Here is a 17,894-nt window from a genome sequence, read left to right on the forward strand (position 1 = left end):
GTTGTTGACTTGATGTTTTCAACTGCAGCAGATCACAGAACTAGAATAAACTCTCCATCGAGTTTCTACAAGCATCGGGTTTCCAGAAGCATCGTGACTTGAGCTACACTAGCTGCTTTGAGATGGATTCGAGACTTTCTCCCTCCCTTTTCACCCTTCTCTCCTCTTCCCACCTCTTCCTGATAAACAGATTATTTAGGGATTCACAAGCAGCCAGTTGAGCCTGCGCTGCTCTTGTGTACTGTGTGCTGCTGCATTAGGCTTAGAGCCACAAAGCAGACAGATGGCTGAGGAGAGCCAGGGGGATCTCATTACACGGTCTTAATAAGGCACTCCAGAGACGAGCAGGTAGAGACCAATCCTGAGTGACCCACCTTTTCCTGCTTGTACTTCTTACATCCGTTTGAGGAAATCTAGAATGTCTGGAACAATTTCTGAATGATCATGGAGAAAGAGGAAGAGGAGGAGGAACTTTTCACAGAGTGGCCTGCTGAAGAAAGAGAGCAGGAGAGCACAGAGGATGAGGATGATGAAAAGGAGATGGAGACCGAGAGGGAAAAAAGCGGGTTGGATATCCTCAGGCCAAGTGTTTCACTGGCCAATCGCAGAGCATCCCTTCCGTGTCCGGTTAGCAGCTATAGTAGTTATACTAGGAAGTATTTGCGTGTTATACTTTTGTTTTCACCTGACATTAAGCAATCAAATAAATATTTCTATGTGTGCCTGTAGAGCAAAATTCATCACTATGAATTGCTATTTTCTTTTTGCTATTTCATGCAATTTTTCAATCTATCTATTATACCCTTGAAATAACATTAACGAGTTATTAACCATGCAGCAGAATGTGTTTCTGTCTACAATAGATTGTACTTTAAATCTGATGTTACATCAAAAAGCAAATTAAGGTTCTTATTACATGTTACATATTTGTCTTTGAGTTTATCCTGGGTTAAATTCATCCTCAGAATAAACACAGAGCTCTCTGTGGAGTCCTGTTTATATTGTATTATACTGTACTTTAAATACAAGCATACTGATTCAGACTTATTGAATATTTCCTATAATTGAATATTTCCTGTGTGTATTTTTAAATGCGTCTTGTGTATATTTCTCTGTTTAAATAGCAGTTGATAAATCGATTTTGCCATCAATTTTTGTACCAACAACAAGAAAAAGTAACTTTAACCCTGGTGGAATCAAAGTTTATCTATTTATCCAGTTGAACCAAAACCTAAACCGTGATTTAAAAAAAAGAAGAAAAAAAAGAATAGTAATCAGGATTGAATTTCAGGTCAGGAATCGTTGAACACTGGTTTAAGTTTCATGGTAAACCTGTTGCTCCATTACAGGTTTAAACCTTTAATCTTTAAATCTTCATTGCTCTGTGCAAAGCAGGTTTAATATTCCGAAATGGAAAATGATGGTAAAAATGTATATTTATATATATATATATATATATATATATATATATATATATATATATATATATATATATATATATATATATATATATACCCCATCAAATTTCAAGTTCAAATGAAAAAAAAAATTGTCTCCAAAAGTTTACATAGGTTATTTATACAATCATTATTATTATATTATAGACCACTAGCCTCAGATTCTGTTTTGCATTCTTTTTCAATTTAATGCAAACGTTTTCATTACAAATGAGATTATCAACAACAACCTGAGTGAAAAGTAGAATATTTAAATGAAATATTTACTTGAATTTCAGAGTTTCTCAGTATCGTTTTCGTTTTGCTTTAATGACAGTGTACACTCGAGCTGGTGAGGACTCCACATGTTTGTGTAAAACCTGATGATCTATTTTAGATCAAACTGAAGAAACGTGATTCAATAGAAGAGATTGGGCATGAGGAAAACCTGACCTTTTCTTACAAAGCAATTAACATGCTTAATATCACACGTTTGCTAACATTTAAACAGGGGCCTAGAAATAGTGTGGAATCTTGAATATTGAATAGTAAAGAATTTCCAAAATGTCCAGCGTGGTCTCAGACTATTAAACCTCACTGTATACAATTATATTACTGTAATCTCTCGTATTTTTGCTTTAAATCTGTGACGTGTCAATCCATGTTTAAAATTATGTGGTGCAACAGAACTTCAATTAAAATAACAGGGTTTTTTTTTTTTTTTCAAATAGTTACATTTTCTGGAATTTTTGTTTCCTCCTGTATCTCTCAGACCCAGCTGAGTGCTATGCATTTGACTCATTTGACTCATCTGACTCACCTGCACATGACCACCATGGCTCCAAGCCCAGTCGGCATGAGGCACAGGCTCAAAGATGGTGAAGCAAGGAAGCAAGGTCTTCACTCTCAGCACGACCGAAACCAGGATGAGGAGAACGAATCCAAGCTTGAGAAATGGCCATCTGCCATCCCAAACTTACTTCATGTCCCAGAAAAGCGGAGACGCTTCAGGAGCCGCAACGTTATATCACTAGTGAGTCGTACGTGTGTATGAAGCAGAGGTGCTTGTTAAAGATGGATACCTATTGTATGTAGCCAAGGGTATGGAAAGTGATCAGTAATCAAGAGAGCAATTTCAAATAAAGAACAATCGCAAAAAAATGTCAATGAGCCGTTTAGGAGTCAACTCTGATTTGACTCACTGAAAAGAATCAGAACTCCTTTCATTAAACTCTATAGGTGTGTCGCTGCCATGTGATAAATATACTGTAGATGTAGTGCTTTTCTTGTAGGAGGAAGAACATGACCAGGTTTTGACAGATATAGCGGTATGTGTTGCAGAGTGACGCAGACAGCATGTGTCTGATTTGCCATGATGATCTGTGCAGAAGAGGAGGAACCATCTGGGAACTGCACTGTTCACACAACTTCCACAGTGAGGTAGGAGACTCCTGCTTTTCAATGAACATAGAAAATTGTACAAAAAAAAGTTTTTGGTTATGGTATGATGCAATAATAATAATGCAATAATACAATAATAAATAAAGACAACATAACCAGCAAAATATTAACTCTATATACTAAACAATATAGTGAAAAATATATAGTCATGCCTTTTGAGATTTGCAATGAACACTTGAGTGTAAATGAAAATGTAAGGAATAAAGGAGTTTAAAAGAATTAGAGTTTTTTTCATGGAAGTGTAATTGAATATGATTTCGTGGAAGTGTAATTGAATATGATTAATAAGATTGAGAATTCATTTTCAGCAAAGAAATAATAATAATATCCAAAAAAGATACTTATAGGTACATGGGTATAGGAATAAAGTACAGACACATAACGTCTTTCATATGAATCTTTATCATTAACACATTACCTTCAATGACGTCCCATCTTAATTTATTAATGAGATTCTGAGTTGTCTCTTTTTAGTTTAAACACCTTTCATCGACATGTTGGTCTTTTTTCACTTCACAGTTTGGTTAACTGCAATGGTGCAGTGAGATTTATCCCTCACTTCATCTCAAGCTAAAGAGAGCGATGCAGATGCGCTTTAGTGCTTTAGTCACTCCAACTGTCTCACCTCCTCATCTGTACTCTCCAAGCAAACATATCAGCTTCCAAAGCTTCATCTTTCATGCTAACAGCACCTTCAACATAATCATGTAGAATGCTAACTAGCCGAGATGAGTCTCTGCCTTAATGTGGCTCATTTACCTACTGTATGGTGCTTTCTCTTGGATTTCTCATTAATATGACATTGAACATTACAGGAAAATGGTGAGTGTGAAAAGAAGCTTGTGCTCTTTTGTTTTTAGGTGCTAACAACATAACCTGATGGTTATTATTTATTTTCATCCAGGGGGCACGGGAGCATGTTTGCCTCGCACCTCTGGGTTGGTGGTTCAAATCCTACCTCCGTCCTGTGTGCGCAGAGTTTGCATGTTCTCCCTGTGCTTTGGGGGTTTCCTCCCCCAGGCCAACGACATGTGCTGTAGGCTGATTGGCATCTCTAAATTGTCCATATGTGTTCAGTTGTGCCCTGTAATGGGTTGGCACACCCTGCCTTGTTCCCTGCGACCCTGTGTAGGATAAACCATATGGAAAATGGATGTATGGATGGACTGTGCTGTGCCTGTGACATCAGAGAGATATACAAGCACTAACTTTTTACTGGAACAACAAAAATACACCAAATTAATTAATAACTGGTGCTAATTAACAAATTAGCACCTGAATCACTAACCATATCACAATATAATTGAATAAACTTGAATCTGGTCCAATTGTCTTGACTTGTCATGACTTGTATAACTAAATATAAGTCCAGTTTAGACAGAGCTCACCCAGAACCATGCTTTAGACTGTACAAATATCAGCTATCTGCTCTACATTTATTACTCATTGTGTTCTTTCTCTTTCAGTGTATACAGGAGTGGTTGTGGATGAAGCAGACTTGCCCGATATGTCATAAACGCATGGCCATGCCCGAGCCTCTGTACTGGACATCCGCTCGTGTCAAAGTGCCCTAATGCTTCACTACCACCTATCTAAATCTGTTAGAATGAAGAAATTGGACTGTCCATCCACAGATCAATGGATTTGAATCTGTTGAAATAAATGATGTGTAATGGGATTGCACAAGACTTCAGTAAATCCTGCAGATCAACTGTCAACAGCTCCACTACAGACTTCTAATAAAAGTTGTTATTTAGTTACTACGGCTATAAGCCAAACTGACTTGAATTAAGCTCTAAAACTCTGAGGAGACATCGGCAGGTCCAGACTACAGACATTTCACAATGTTATCTATATACCCTTCCAATTAGTTTCATTGTTTTACTTCATAAAATAGTTCAGTGGGTTTAATCTGAAGCTCAGTACTTTTCAATGAAACTACAAATTACATCAAAAGGGTTCTATTTAGCCAAAAAGTCTTGTAGGAGTTTCAAAATTAGGACCCACTTCAGGTTAATACACTTCTTTTGATATCTTGTCTGTCATCTGTGGGAAGCCATTTAAACTGAATGCCAATAAAATATCTGTGCGTAAAAGTCTGTATGCAAATTTACCCCAAAGATTCTGCTGTTTGAAAGAAAAATCTGAAGGAAAAGCTATTCCATATTAACCTGTGTTGCATGTTGCTCCAATCTTTGTGTGTTAATTAACTTGGTAAAGTTAAAAAATAATAATAATAATTGCCGCAGCATGTAAACAATATTTTGAATCTACATTTTAATCCAGTTTAGGTTTGAGGGGAAATATTCAGCAGTTAACAAGCACATATAGGCATGATGGTTTGGTGTCCTCATACTTTTGGTCATGTTGTGTAATATGGGATTACTATTGTTTTTCAGGAATTTATATGTACTAAGGCTATACACATGGACTATTTAGAGGGGTGGGGGTTTTTTTTGGTTAAATTATGAACACATTTTATTTTTTAAACAGAACATGTACAAGATATTTTCTAAATGGGGACATTTGAGAATATTTTTGCATGAATAATTCGGATATTAACATATTTAATTAATAATTAATTTTAATATATCAAAATTAAATGTTTTAAGTATATATTTATTCATTTAGCCTATTTAAATTGGATTTTAAGACTATATATATATATATATTTTATTATTATTATTATTTTAAATACTATAAACATTACAGAGGCACGCCCGTTACGCGAGAACTTCATACGTACGTAATGACGTCATTCCAGTCGTTGCTGAGGCTACAGGCGGAAGTTCTGTCTTGTTCACCTGTTGCTCGTGCAAACAGGAAGAAGAGAAAGTCGGTCGTAATTTTTATCCGCGCGAGGGAGATTACATTAAATTGTATAAAAGTAATTTATTTCCAAGCGTGATGGATAAATTAAAGAAAGTTCTGAGCGGTCAGGACGGAAATGACGACCTGAACGTGCTGCAGGTACCAAAGGAGAAATAATTTACACTTTACACTTTATTTCATTTCACACTTTATTTCGCACAGGCCGTGATAACTTCTACACGAGCTGTCACTAAGAGCTGTTTACTAGTTTAACTAGTTGTCATTAACTAGTGTTCATTAACTGTGTTCTCTTTATAAAATATCATGTGTTACATGAACTCTGAGTTATCTAGATCTCCTAATGAGAGGGCTTGTGGTTTTGTGTGTTTACTGACCACACAGATTAACTCTATACTATAATAATATTTCATAAAAATGAATTCAATCATTCATCAGGCTTCATCTATCCATAATTATGTCAATAAATAAAAAACTAAAACATTTTTGCACGCTAGCATTTAATTAGCGTTTATTGTTTGCCTTGCTTTTACTTCAGTGTTAGCTTAAAATTGTTTTTATTTATTTTTTATTGTACATATTTTATGTAGCCTATTGTAGTTTTATCCTGTATTTCTTTTTATATCATTTTAATTATAGCTTCTTTATTCTATTTTGCACACACTTTTTTATTATACATTTTAATATTATTATTTTAAATGTATTTTTCCTGTTGCACTGTTATTGATCTATTTTACGATTTAATTATTGTTTTAATAACACTTTTTGTGTTTTACCCACACTAGAGTAGTGTAATAGAATTAGGACAAGTGCTATAAATAAATATGATGGGAAATATTCTGAATCTACATTTCTACATTGAAACGTTTTTTTTTAATTATTGTTGTTTGTTTGTTTACTCATTTATTTAGTTAGTTATTGAGCATGATTTTATATATTACAGAATTGTAGAACTTTTCTATATTCCATTAATAGTACTTTAGATATTTGTACCTTTATTCTTTCTATTTTGTCTATGCTTTTTATAATATATGTTATATTGTTATTATTTTCTTCTATCTGAAGTTCTAACTGAACTATTATTATATTATTAGTCGACTATTTGAGTATTTTGTTTCTTTATTTCTCTATCGTTGTTTTTTTTTTGTTTGTTTGTTTGTTTTGCTTCCCACTGTAAAGCACTTTGAGTTATATTTTAAGTCATTAAACAAGGGGACAAGGAAAGATGTAATTCATTAAAAAAAAATAGTTTACAATTTATCTATAAAAACAGAATCCCAAGAAGTGAAAACAGAAACGTGTGTGAATGCTGTAACAGGACATCCCGAGAAAAACTGTTTAAAATTAAGAAGTGACTTTCTTCAGACTCCAAACCTGATTTAAAGAAGTTTAGAACATCTTAACAGATATATATATATACATATATTGTATTATATTCCTAATATGAATTGGCCAGTTTCAGTGTTACAGATGTGGCATTTGAACCCTTGTTGACTCGTGTCTCATTGTCTGAGTCATTAAGACTTCAAGTACACTACAAGAGACAAGAGAATGATAAATGTTTTGCATATACATTAGATAAATATGGTTGGAACAGGTTTGAAGTGGTTCTTGACAGGATGTAGAGGTGATATGGTTAAACAGTTCATTTTTCTGTGGAACGATCCGGACCGAAGTGGATGATTGGAAAGCATATTATTTAATATGTTATATTGTCCTGTATATGTTTTTGGTGATAACTTGGTATGTTTGTTGTTATTCTATAGTCGGCGGGAGACGTGACCACGCTGGGCTGGGGAACACGCGTCAAGGCTTTTATCGCCTGCTTTGTCTTGGGAGTCGTCTGTTCCATCCTGGTAAGCTGATTCAGAGTCTAAAGTTGTTTTACATGGGATACTACATGAACCAGCATGGTTTGGAAGCTTATCAAGAAAGGAAAAGGAGTTTTAACACTTTTATCTGTTTTTATATTTTATTTACCCTCCTTAGTCTGATTAAAGAACTGTCAACAAACTTTGATGTCAACATGATGTTTAAAGACACATGGACAGAATGGAAAGTTCAGACTAGATATCTCATCCGTTCAGAATCTGTGGCTCTAGTAAGTGTTACTGTGAAACAAAACACAACCACGTCAAACTGATGTCTGATTAATCAGGGATTCAAAACATTGAACAGAAACGGAAACTTACGTCTTTGAACATAATCGAAAACACTCAGTTGTTTCAGCGTGAAATAGTTTGGGTTTTTAAGTGCTTAACCGATAAATGACATTATTTTTCCGTATTCATCCAGTGTGATCGTGTAAACGTAAACATTTTCCCAATATGCCTAGATTCCTGTCCCGAAGTCGTCACTTCCTGCACACCTGGCTATAGGAAGACTTGACTTTAGATATAGTATCGGGCAGGTTTCTGACGATGAGTAGATTCCAGGAAAATCCGTGTCTTGCATATTTTTCCTATGATTCTGCACACACGCACGCTGAAAAATGAGAAGTATGCTATGAAAATGTTAAAATGCTAAACATTTCGGTCACACATTTCTGGTTTTATATATACCCTGGCTTCCTATGAGCAAAGTAAATATTAATGTAAATATCTTTATTAACTAATTCTTTTATTTCATTCGAGCCGGTTTCTAACTAAAGAGGGAATGGTGTGGAACGGGGAAAATATCATTTCTGTTCAGAACCAAAAGGAAATCAAAATGGAGTAGCCATGAACTTATTACTAGTGCTTAAGTGTAAAAAAGTAAGCGTGCTGTCGCCATTCAGTCATATTTATTGCTTATCTGGACATTTGTAAGCAATAGCTAGACCCCATATTTTAGTTTAGTTGAATACCTCTGATCTAGGGAGTGATTGGAGTGTACGTCTGATAAATATGGAGGGAAAAATAAAGTGTAGGTGATGAAAGGCTGTGGAAAGCCTTTTGTCTGAAATGTTGTGTTTCTTTGAAAGCTGCCGTTTTTACTACATTGGTATGTTTATATGTTTACAAAGTATTGTTGTGTGCAAAAGTTGTGTGCACATGCTTATAAGAAATAATCAAATGAAACGTTTCTGCATAAATGAATACTATAAAGAGCAGTAATCAGTAATAAATTAGTCCCTCCAGGATTTTGTGATCGCAGAAATGAACGTAAAATCAAGGAAACTCCACAGACGAGCTTGCAATTTTTCAAAATTACTGCAGATTTGGGCCGAGACACGTCATGTGACGTTATCACAACGCGCATTCAGTCAAAGCCCTATTCTATTCACGTGCGTCGAACATGAGTACAGCTAAAAGCTCTCATTTACCAACAAACACCACTGCAAAAGACTGCAAAATTGTGATTTCACCAATTCAAGTCGTTTTTCACACAAAAAAAGCACAAAAAACTCCACAAGTTGCATCGCAAATGTAGAAAAAAGCTGCCGTGAAATCAAGCATTTTTGGCTACAACGATCACAAAAAAAACTCAGCGGAATCTTGTACGGACTGAATAAACTAAACAAATTCAATATTCGCTGTAGTCTCAGGTACAACGTGTGCAGTTTTATAAGGAAATTAGCTGATAAGTTTTACTCAGAAGCTTGGAGAATCCACCACAGCTCTTCTGAAGACGTTGACTTGCTCCTTTTTTCATTGCAGCAGCCATCGTTATGTTTTTATATGAAAAGGGGTCCGTCATATAACGTGTTGCTTTCTTTACTGACGGACAGGCATTTTTATTTAGCATAAAATAAGGTTTGGAAATTTTGATAATGCAGTCATAAAATAAACAACAAAATTTGTACAAAATTCTCTCTCTCTCTCTGTATGTGTGTATGTGTGTGTGTGTGTGTGTGTATATATATATATATATAATATATAATATATATATAATATATGCACAGTACTGTACATACAGTATACACACACATACTATATAAATAATCACATACATATACATATATTGCTTCTGTTGTGATTACTCACTCCATCAAATGAATGCATGTCAATGTGAATATCCAGGGATCGTGTTTGCTCTGGGTTCCTAAAAAAGGACTGATCTTGTTCGCCGTCTTCTACACCTTTGGCAACATTGCCTCGCTCCTAAGGTAAGAGTGACAGCTTTAAAGTTCAGCAGACGTGAAGATTAAATAGTGTTTTGAGGCTGTAAAAAAAAAAAACGAGTCTTTTATTTGCGTTCTAGCACCGTGTTTTTGATGGGGCCGTTGAATCAGCTGAAGAGGATGTGTGACAAGACGAGAGCGCTGGCGACGGCCGTCATGATCGTGAGTGCGCACACACACACAGATGCACTGTCCATGTGTATGAAGGCACATTCTGTACATTATTTCTATCCATGCGATTTTTATTTTTTTTAAAGAAATTGTACACTGTATAAAGAAATAATTTTGCCCATTTTATTTTGCAGACGTGCCTTGTGTTGACACTTTGCTCTGCATTTTGGGTAATTATTTTTAGTATATTTGATATGTTCTGTATATATGTATATTTAGTATATTCTTGTTTTATGTATATTCATATTTTTGAGATTTAGGTATGTGCCCATATTAATTAATTCCTTCATCATAACATGATAACTGCCTACATTATTATGTCTTTTTTTATTTACAATTTACATATGCGCTGTTTCTCAAACTTTCCCATAACCAGAATTCTAGTAAAGCAGAATTATGATAATGCAATTCTTGTAGAAATGCGTCCAAACACAAGCCCGATGTCTTTCAGTTACCTGTCTAATGAGACAGATGTTATCTTGGGAATGCAAACGCTGCCCGAAAAAACACTGCCTACTAAATGAGTTTATTAGGGATTGGCGTTATTTATATATAACCGATTATCAGCACATACCTAACTCTTATGTTTCCTGAGTATTCATCTGGGAAATGAGTAAACACCCTGTGCTCTATGTTGCTACCCTGTCAGTGGCAAAACAAAGGCCTGGCCGTGCTCTTCTGCATCCTCCAGTTCCTGGCTTTAACTTGGTGAGTGGACCACTTACTCAATTCACAGCCGCCGTGTTGATCAAAAACGTTCAGCATAAATGTGTGACATTTTCCTGACTGTTGACTTGGACGAAGCACAGACGCTGGCTTCCTCTCTTCTGGCAATGAAATGAAATGGTAATTTTTTTATTTAGAAAAAAAAAAAAAGAAGCCAATTATTTCTCCAGCATGCTGCCAGGTTTGTTTATGTGAGTGTGCGGACGTTGCAGGCTTTGTTCTTCCCAACAGCTCTCTGTAGAGTTAAATTATGTTTTTGTTTTTTTAAGAAAACGGGTTTTCGTGTTGAAAAACGGCGTCTCTGTGATGTAGAGGTTTAAAGAAATCGTCAGATGTGTGATATTTTTTTTACCTGTTACTGTATTTAAAATTGCAGGTTTATATTAAAGCGCACCTATTATGGTTTTGAAACGTGCCTAATTTTGTTTTAAAGGTCTCATACAATAGATTTACATGCATCCAAGATAAAAAAAACACTTTAATATGCTCATAATTTAAACTGCAGCATTACCTTTTTCCCCCCAGTGTCACAAACGACCCGTTAAATGATTCATTCTAAAGGATTCATTCTAAACTCCTCCTTTCAGAGACCATACTCTGCTCTGATTGGTCAGATGTCCCAGTCTGTTGTGATTGGTCTACCGCTGTTTGCAAGCAGCCAGTGAAGATCAGAGGCGGGGCTTTTTGTTACAAACCTATGTAGGTTTGTACAGGAAGTAAAGTCTGGAATTACTAATGACCCGTTTCAGCTGTTCAGAATCACTTCCTTCTTTTGGGAGTCAATAACTCCGTTTGTCGTGCGCTTTGATTTTTGAAACTTTTCAGATGTTTTTACATTCAAAAACAGCTCTATAACACACTACATGAAAGGTAATATTTGAAAAAACATAATGGGTGCACTTTAATGCCCTGGTTCTATGTTATACAGTATGTTCTCGTTTCTATAGTAACACACAGTCATACAGGGACTTCTTTGGACGAAAAACAATGAAAAACATTTAATCATTGATCTGATGAAGTTTTCTGTCAGTCTTTCTGTGGTAGTGTCTTCAGGATAGAGAACTTCTTAGTAACATGACAAGCTGCACCTTTTTGTCCTGTTAAGTTAAAGAGAGAGAAAAAAGAGGCTGGCAAGGGACTGTTTATAGGTGCTATAACGTAAGTCAAAGTTGTCTCGGAGATGTTCCATGATATTAAATGTACAATCCCAGTCCATTTCTTTTAACAACACTTATTAAGTGTTTGGGCACTGAAGATATCAGCTGCTTAAGTTTAACAAGTGGAATTTTCCCATATTCATCCATTATGCATTTCATTCACTTCGTTGCCTTATTTTGCGCTTCATAATGCACCACACATTCTCAATCAGAGACAGATCAGGACTGCAGGCAGGCCATGCTAGCACCCGCACTCTCTGCTTACGCAACCATGCGCTTGTGATCCGGGCAGAATGTGGTTTGGCGTTGTCCTGCTCTGGATGGCAGCATATGTTAGTCCAAAACGTGTACATATCTTTCTGCATTAATGATGCCCTCACAGTTGTGCAAGTTACATGCCATGGGCACTGACACACATTATACCATGACAGACGCTGGCTTTTGGTCCTGACGCTGATAACAGCTTGGACAGTCCTTTTCCTCTTTGGCCCGGAGAACACGACGGCTGTTTTGTCCAAAAATTATTTGAAATGTTACTCTTCTGACCACAAAACACGATTCCACTGTGCTACTGTCCATCTCAGATGAGATCGAGCCCAGAGAAGTCAGCGGCGCTTCTGGACAGTGCTGATGACGTCTGAGGGATCAGAGATCACATGCATTCAGAAGTGGTTTTCAGGCTTGCCCTTTACGCACGGAGATTTGAACAGATTCCTTGAATTTTTTATTATATTGCGCACTGTAGAAGGTGAAATGCCCAAAATCCTACAGATTTGAGTTTGGGGAATGTTGTTCTCAAAGTGTTGGATTATTCGCTGATGCATCTGTTGGAAGATTGGCGAGCCTTGACCCGTCCTTGCTCTTGAAGGACTAGGCTTTTTTGGAGGCTCCTTCTATACTATGATTAGACGATTGCCTCACCTGTTTCACATCACCTTCTTATTCCAACTTGTCACATCGCTATTAGTCCTAAATTGCCCCTGTGTTGCGTGCAACAATTTTTTAAAAAACTATGCCGTTGATTAGGTAAAACATCAAATACAAGTCAAAGTACATTTACAAAATCACTCCTCTTTGTTTTTATTAGCATTTTCCATTCTGTCCCAACTTTTTTCAGAATTGGGGTTGTAACTACAAATGGATAAAATGTACATATTCTTAAATAAATTAAAACTTGTAATCTTTGTCCTATTGCTGTTCTGTAAGATAAATAAACCACTTCTGCATGTGTTGTTGCCCCGTAGTTGATTAGTTTCTTATAAAAGCACGCCCCCAAAGTGTTTTATTCCATACAAACATTATTCAAATACTATAATTTTTCTTACTCTTTTCTGTTACAGGTACAGCTTGTCATATATTCCATTTGCAAGGTGAGTCTTTGACCTTCTACTATCTATCTATTTTTACAGTTACTACACTGCAGTGTGCAGAAACATTTCATTTACAGCACTGTCATGTAAATCCAATCATTTTGTAGTGTCCAGTGAAAAATATTGTAGTGCTAAATATCATTTTTTGATCTAAAACTGTAAGATTTCTATCTTAAGTCAGCACTTTGAAGTTCAGTTTTCCGTTTTTAAATCCGTTCTGTAAAGTGCTAAAGCTGTAAAGCGGTCATTCGGCCGCCCCTGATTCAAATGAGTCCAGAGTCAGAGGTTCCATTTATTTATGGCTCTCGCTCAAGTGACCAAAACAGACTTTTCACACTTCTGCTTTTTTGGCTGCGGCCGGCTGTTTACTGATTTGTGTTTGTTTTAATGCAGGGACGCGCTGATTAAGATGTTCTCCATGTGTTTGAAGTGATGTGTAGTGGCGTGTGGAGCTCGGACCTCTCTCGCCCAACCGTTCTCCCTCTCCCTCTCTTCCTCTCCCTCTCTCTTTCTCGGCGCCTGATCTCGCTTCAGCTCTGCTACGCCCTGAGTGCCCGCTGCTAGTGCCCACTCGAGCGCCCACTCTATTGCCTGACACACACACACACACACACACACACACGCGCACACACACACACACTGCAGGTGTGCGTTTCCTCTCCTGATGCTTGGCTGCTCTCCAGGAATGTGTATGAACACACATATTCTCTTTTACAAGTAGGTGAAGGAATCAGACGTGAATTTAATACGACTCAGAGGTGCATTAGGTAAAAGTTTGTAGGGGGAAAAGGTTTCTAACAGTTCAATGGGTTGAATAAGATTTGAATGATTTTTTATTTTTTTTTAAACTCACTGAGCCCACCCCTATTTCCACCCCTGAGCTCAGCTCTCAAAACTTACATCGGTTCAACTGGAGTTAGCATGTTAACTAGAGTTACCATTCAAGCTCACTCAGACATTGTGCTGCCCGAAAACTGAAAGTTACAACTCCTAACATATAAACAGATAAAACATGCAAAATTCTCATAATGATTCAAGAGAATGTGAAGGGGCGTTGGGGGCGTGTCTATAATATGATTGACAAGAGGACAAATCCAAGTACAAACAACCATCCTGGACCAGAAGGCAGGTTTCCAAACTTTTTTTTTTTTTTAATCAGCTACATTTGTTCTGTGAAAATGGCTTCAGCTATTATTTTTGTAATCATTTCTACATAATTCTGCCTATTATTTGTAGTAGGAAGACATGAAGAATATTGGCTATTGCAGCTTTAAAGCGCACCTATTATGGTTTTGAAACGTGCCTAATTTTGTTTTAAAGGTCTCATACAATACATTTACATGCATCCAAGATAAAAAAAAAAACACTTTAATGTGCTCATAATTTAAACTGCAGCATTACCTTTTTTCCCCCAGTGTCACAAACGACTCGTTAAATGATTCATTCTAAACTCCCCCTGTCAGAGAACATACTCTGCTCTGATTGGTCAGACATCCCAGTCTGTTGTGATTGGTCCACCGCTGTCAGCGAGCAGCCGATGAAGATCAGAGGCGGGGCTTTTTGTTACAAACCTACCTAGGTTAGTACAGGAAGTAAAGTCTGGAATTACTAACGACTCATCTCAGCTGTTCAGAATCGATTCCTTCTTTTGGGAGTCAATAACTCTGTCGTGCGCTTTGATTTTTTAAACTTCAGACTTTTTAAATTCAAAAACAGCTTTATAACACACTACATGAAAGGTAATATTTCATAAACCATAATAGGTGCACTTTAAATTGCGATGTGTGGTGTTGTCAAAAATTGACAAGAAGATGCCTTTATAATTTAATAGAGATCATTTTTAGAAATAGTATAAAGGTTACTGTAAAGTTGTTGGGTTTTTTTTTTGTAACCAGCCATGTTTTGGTCATAACATTTTAACATGGTAACCACTTTTAGTTCTTGGATTAGATTACATTAAATTAGATTAAGCCTATCCCTGGATTGAATTATTTTATAAATCTGGATACTTGAGATTGAATTTAACACTCAACATTTGTTGGGGTTTTTGGTTGTTTGTCTGTTTGTATGTTTTTGACATTTTTTTGTCATTTTTGTTACCGAAGATTTCTTAATCATCCTGTTGTTTTCTCTGTTTACATAACTGAATTCTGCTCATATTATTTCTACATGTTATACATTTCCACAAAGCTTTGTTTTTGTTTTTTTGTTGTTGTTGTTGATCACTGTTTTTTTTTTTGTTTGTTTGTTTTTTTTGTTTTGTTTTTTTTGTTTTTTTTAACTGCTGGTCTTTCCAGGCTATAATAATGTGTTTGAGTTTTAAGCTGACATGGGAAGAGTCAGTCAGCATTTCCCGTGTGTGCTACGAAGCATGAAAATTGTGTGTGAGAGACTTAAAAACAAAAAGTAGCCTGTGTTGTAAAAGGTCATGCACAAAATGGATGCTTGAAATTAAGCCTATATTACAATTTCAGAAGATAATACTATAATTTCCTCAGCAGTGCATTAGTTTTGAAGCTAAACAGCTCCGGAAACACATCATAATCATCCACAAGTAGATTTCTGTTTCTGTACTATGATCTTGTCATGATGTTGAAGAGATTTGTCATGCCTTTTTTTTTTTTTTTAAAGTAATATGTTACTTTTACATTTCTGATGAGTGCCTGGATTTTCCAATAATGTCAACAGGGTTATCTTGTGTCTTGTGTTACAGCTTTTAGTTTGCCTCGTGTTATTTAATGATTAACCTACTGTCTATTGAGGCTCACTTTCTGTGCTGTAGGATACTAAAACATTTCCTCTGTTGTATACGTGTGAAATGTGTCTGATGTTACCAGTTGCAGCCCTTATGAACAAATATCATTAAAATCTTATTTAAGTCTGGACAGATTTCTCAGTCTTTCTAATTGACGTCATAAATCTTCAAAAAAGTTAGTTTGGAGTCTGATCTAAAAAGCGTAAAGCCACGCGCTGTGGCGGATCCCCGCATATTCGCATCACTTCCATCTGATCTGCACATTAAGACTTGATCATCCCTGCGTGTTGGTGTTTTCCTCCTCGTTTGTGCAGTATGCAGGAGCTTCCGTTTAATGAGACCTTTTCGCGTGCGTGACGCCGTTAAATCCTCTAAATCTCCGCGCGGCAGCTGCGGGATCAGGTTTCCGCCTGGAACATCCAGTGTGCTTTCCCGATCTCAGGTTAAAAGCTGAAGACCAGTGCGGTGATGATGCGGACAAACCCGCACACCTCCGACAGCGCGGCTGCAGTTACTGCTCAGACTTTAACACCGACACGCACGAGTCAGAGCATTGTATCTCACAAGCACCTTAAATATCCTGACAACATAATATCACTGCATTATCCAGAACTTCTCATCCTCATCCTCCTCCTCATCAACATCACAGTACATTTCCCCCCAGTTACAACCTAATAAACGCTTTGTTTTTTGTTCACTTAGTTTTGTTTTTTAGATTCTTACAGACGATTAAAAATACAAACACACAAGCAACCCTTTCAGTTTCGGAGTTCCTACAAGATTGCGCAGATGCGTGGCTTATTTAGTTTTTATCCTGTAATAATTGCATTTGGATATACATTTTGGGAGTCAAAAGTTTGCCATGCCGGTTTATCATGAGCATTTGCATTTCTCTCAGTAAATATTTAATTATCATTTATATTATAAACAAAACTAAACTCAATAATAATAATAATTAATAATAATAATAATAATAATAATAATAATGTTTTAGTCTCTCTTACACGTGCTTACTTCCCGATGCTTTGTTTTTGTCTTTGCTTTTGTTTTGATTTTTAAATTGGGACAGGAAAAAGCGTACTGTAGGATATCCTTCCTCGTTGCTGGGGTGGTACCTTTTTTGTACCATTTTACGGTTTAATGGTAGCACAGGCAGCATTTTATTCACCCTTCACACTGTATGTATCATGTAGCCTATAGCTTTCACTAGGAAATTGTCATTATTCTTTTCGAGTAAAACTTTAAAGGGACAGTCCACATCCTTCTAGGGAAAGGGAACAAAGACAAGTATACAGTTGAGTACCCTTTTGTTTTGAGAATGTACGCGTCATTATCTCGACTATCAATAACCTTTTCCGTTACTAAATATTCTGTCATAATAGACTTTAATTTCTCTATTCTGTCGTTTCATAATAATTGATATTCTCTGAATGACATTGGTGCAATGGATAAACTTTCCCCCTCCCCTTTTTTTTATTTCTTTTTCTTTTTGTACAAAATGTTATCTTTTCTTCTATCTTTTTTTTTTTTTGCTATAATCAAAGTTTCCCTCGTCCGTGAGTTGAGAGCTGCTTTGATGTGTGCTTTGTGCATGTGAAGTGTCTCTTAAATGCTTTGCTCTTCAGCACTGCGCATTTTACGCAAATGTGCGTCAGAGCTGAACACTGACATGTCCGGATGAAGAAGAGAGAGAGAGAGAGAGAAAAAAAAGCATGATTAAGACTGTATTCAAATGTTAATAATAGACTGTCTGCTTGTTTATCTGTAACACAACGCGTGATGCCTTTTGATTAATAACGGAATAATGACTAAATGGTTTGGATCGGGAATACATGGAGGATACGTGATTAAACGAGATCTCTAAAAAATATTTTCACATGTCCATGT

At 36.3% G+C, this 17,894-nt stretch overlaps 2 protein-coding genes across 4 annotated transcripts; both read left to right on the forward strand.

Moving 5' to 3' along the window:
• Positions 1–263: 263 nt before the first annotated feature.
• Positions 264–3,516, forward strand: si:ch211-207l14.1 (uncharacterized). 2 transcript variants are annotated; one of them, XM_053637229.1, is made up of 4 exons: positions 264–627; positions 2,209–2,469; positions 2,778–2,876; positions 3,417–3,516. In XM_053637229.1, exons 1-4 carry the CDS (start codon positions 439–441, stop codon positions 3,423–3,425), a joined length of 558 nt encoding a protein of 185 aa, XP_053493204.1. In that variant the 5' UTR covers positions 264–438; the 3' UTR covers positions 3,426–3,516. The 2 variants fall into 2 exon arrangements, with proteins under 2 accessions (XP_053493204.1, XP_053493203.1); XM_053637228.1 differs by lacking the exon at positions 3,417–3,516 and having other exon boundaries at positions 2,778–3,042.
• Positions 3,517–5,617: 2,101 nt separating this feature from the next.
• Positions 5,618–16,135, forward strand: sft2d2b (SFT2 domain containing 2b). Of its 2 annotated transcripts, XM_053637227.1 has the most exons (8): positions 5,618–5,867; positions 7,493–7,582; positions 9,728–9,813; positions 9,909–9,990; positions 10,134–10,169; positions 10,649–10,707; positions 13,223–13,252; positions 13,646–16,135. In XM_053637227.1, exons 1-8 carry the CDS (start codon positions 5,805–5,807, stop codon positions 13,683–13,685), a joined length of 486 nt encoding a protein of 161 aa, XP_053493202.1. In that variant the 5' UTR covers positions 5,618–5,804; the 3' UTR covers positions 13,686–16,135. The 2 variants fall into 2 exon arrangements, with proteins under 2 accessions (XP_053493202.1, XP_053493201.1); XM_053637226.1 differs by lacking the exon at positions 5,618–5,867 and having other exon boundaries at positions 6,262–7,827.
• Positions 16,136–17,894: the final 1,759 nt, after the last annotated feature.

Source organism: Ictalurus furcatus, chromosome 12 (assembly GCF_023375685.1).
Source record: "Ictalurus furcatus strain D&B chromosome 12, Billie_1.0, whole genome shotgun sequence".
In the NCBI taxonomy this organism is placed as follows: Eukaryota; Metazoa; Chordata; class Actinopteri; order Siluriformes; family Ictaluridae; genus Ictalurus; species Ictalurus furcatus.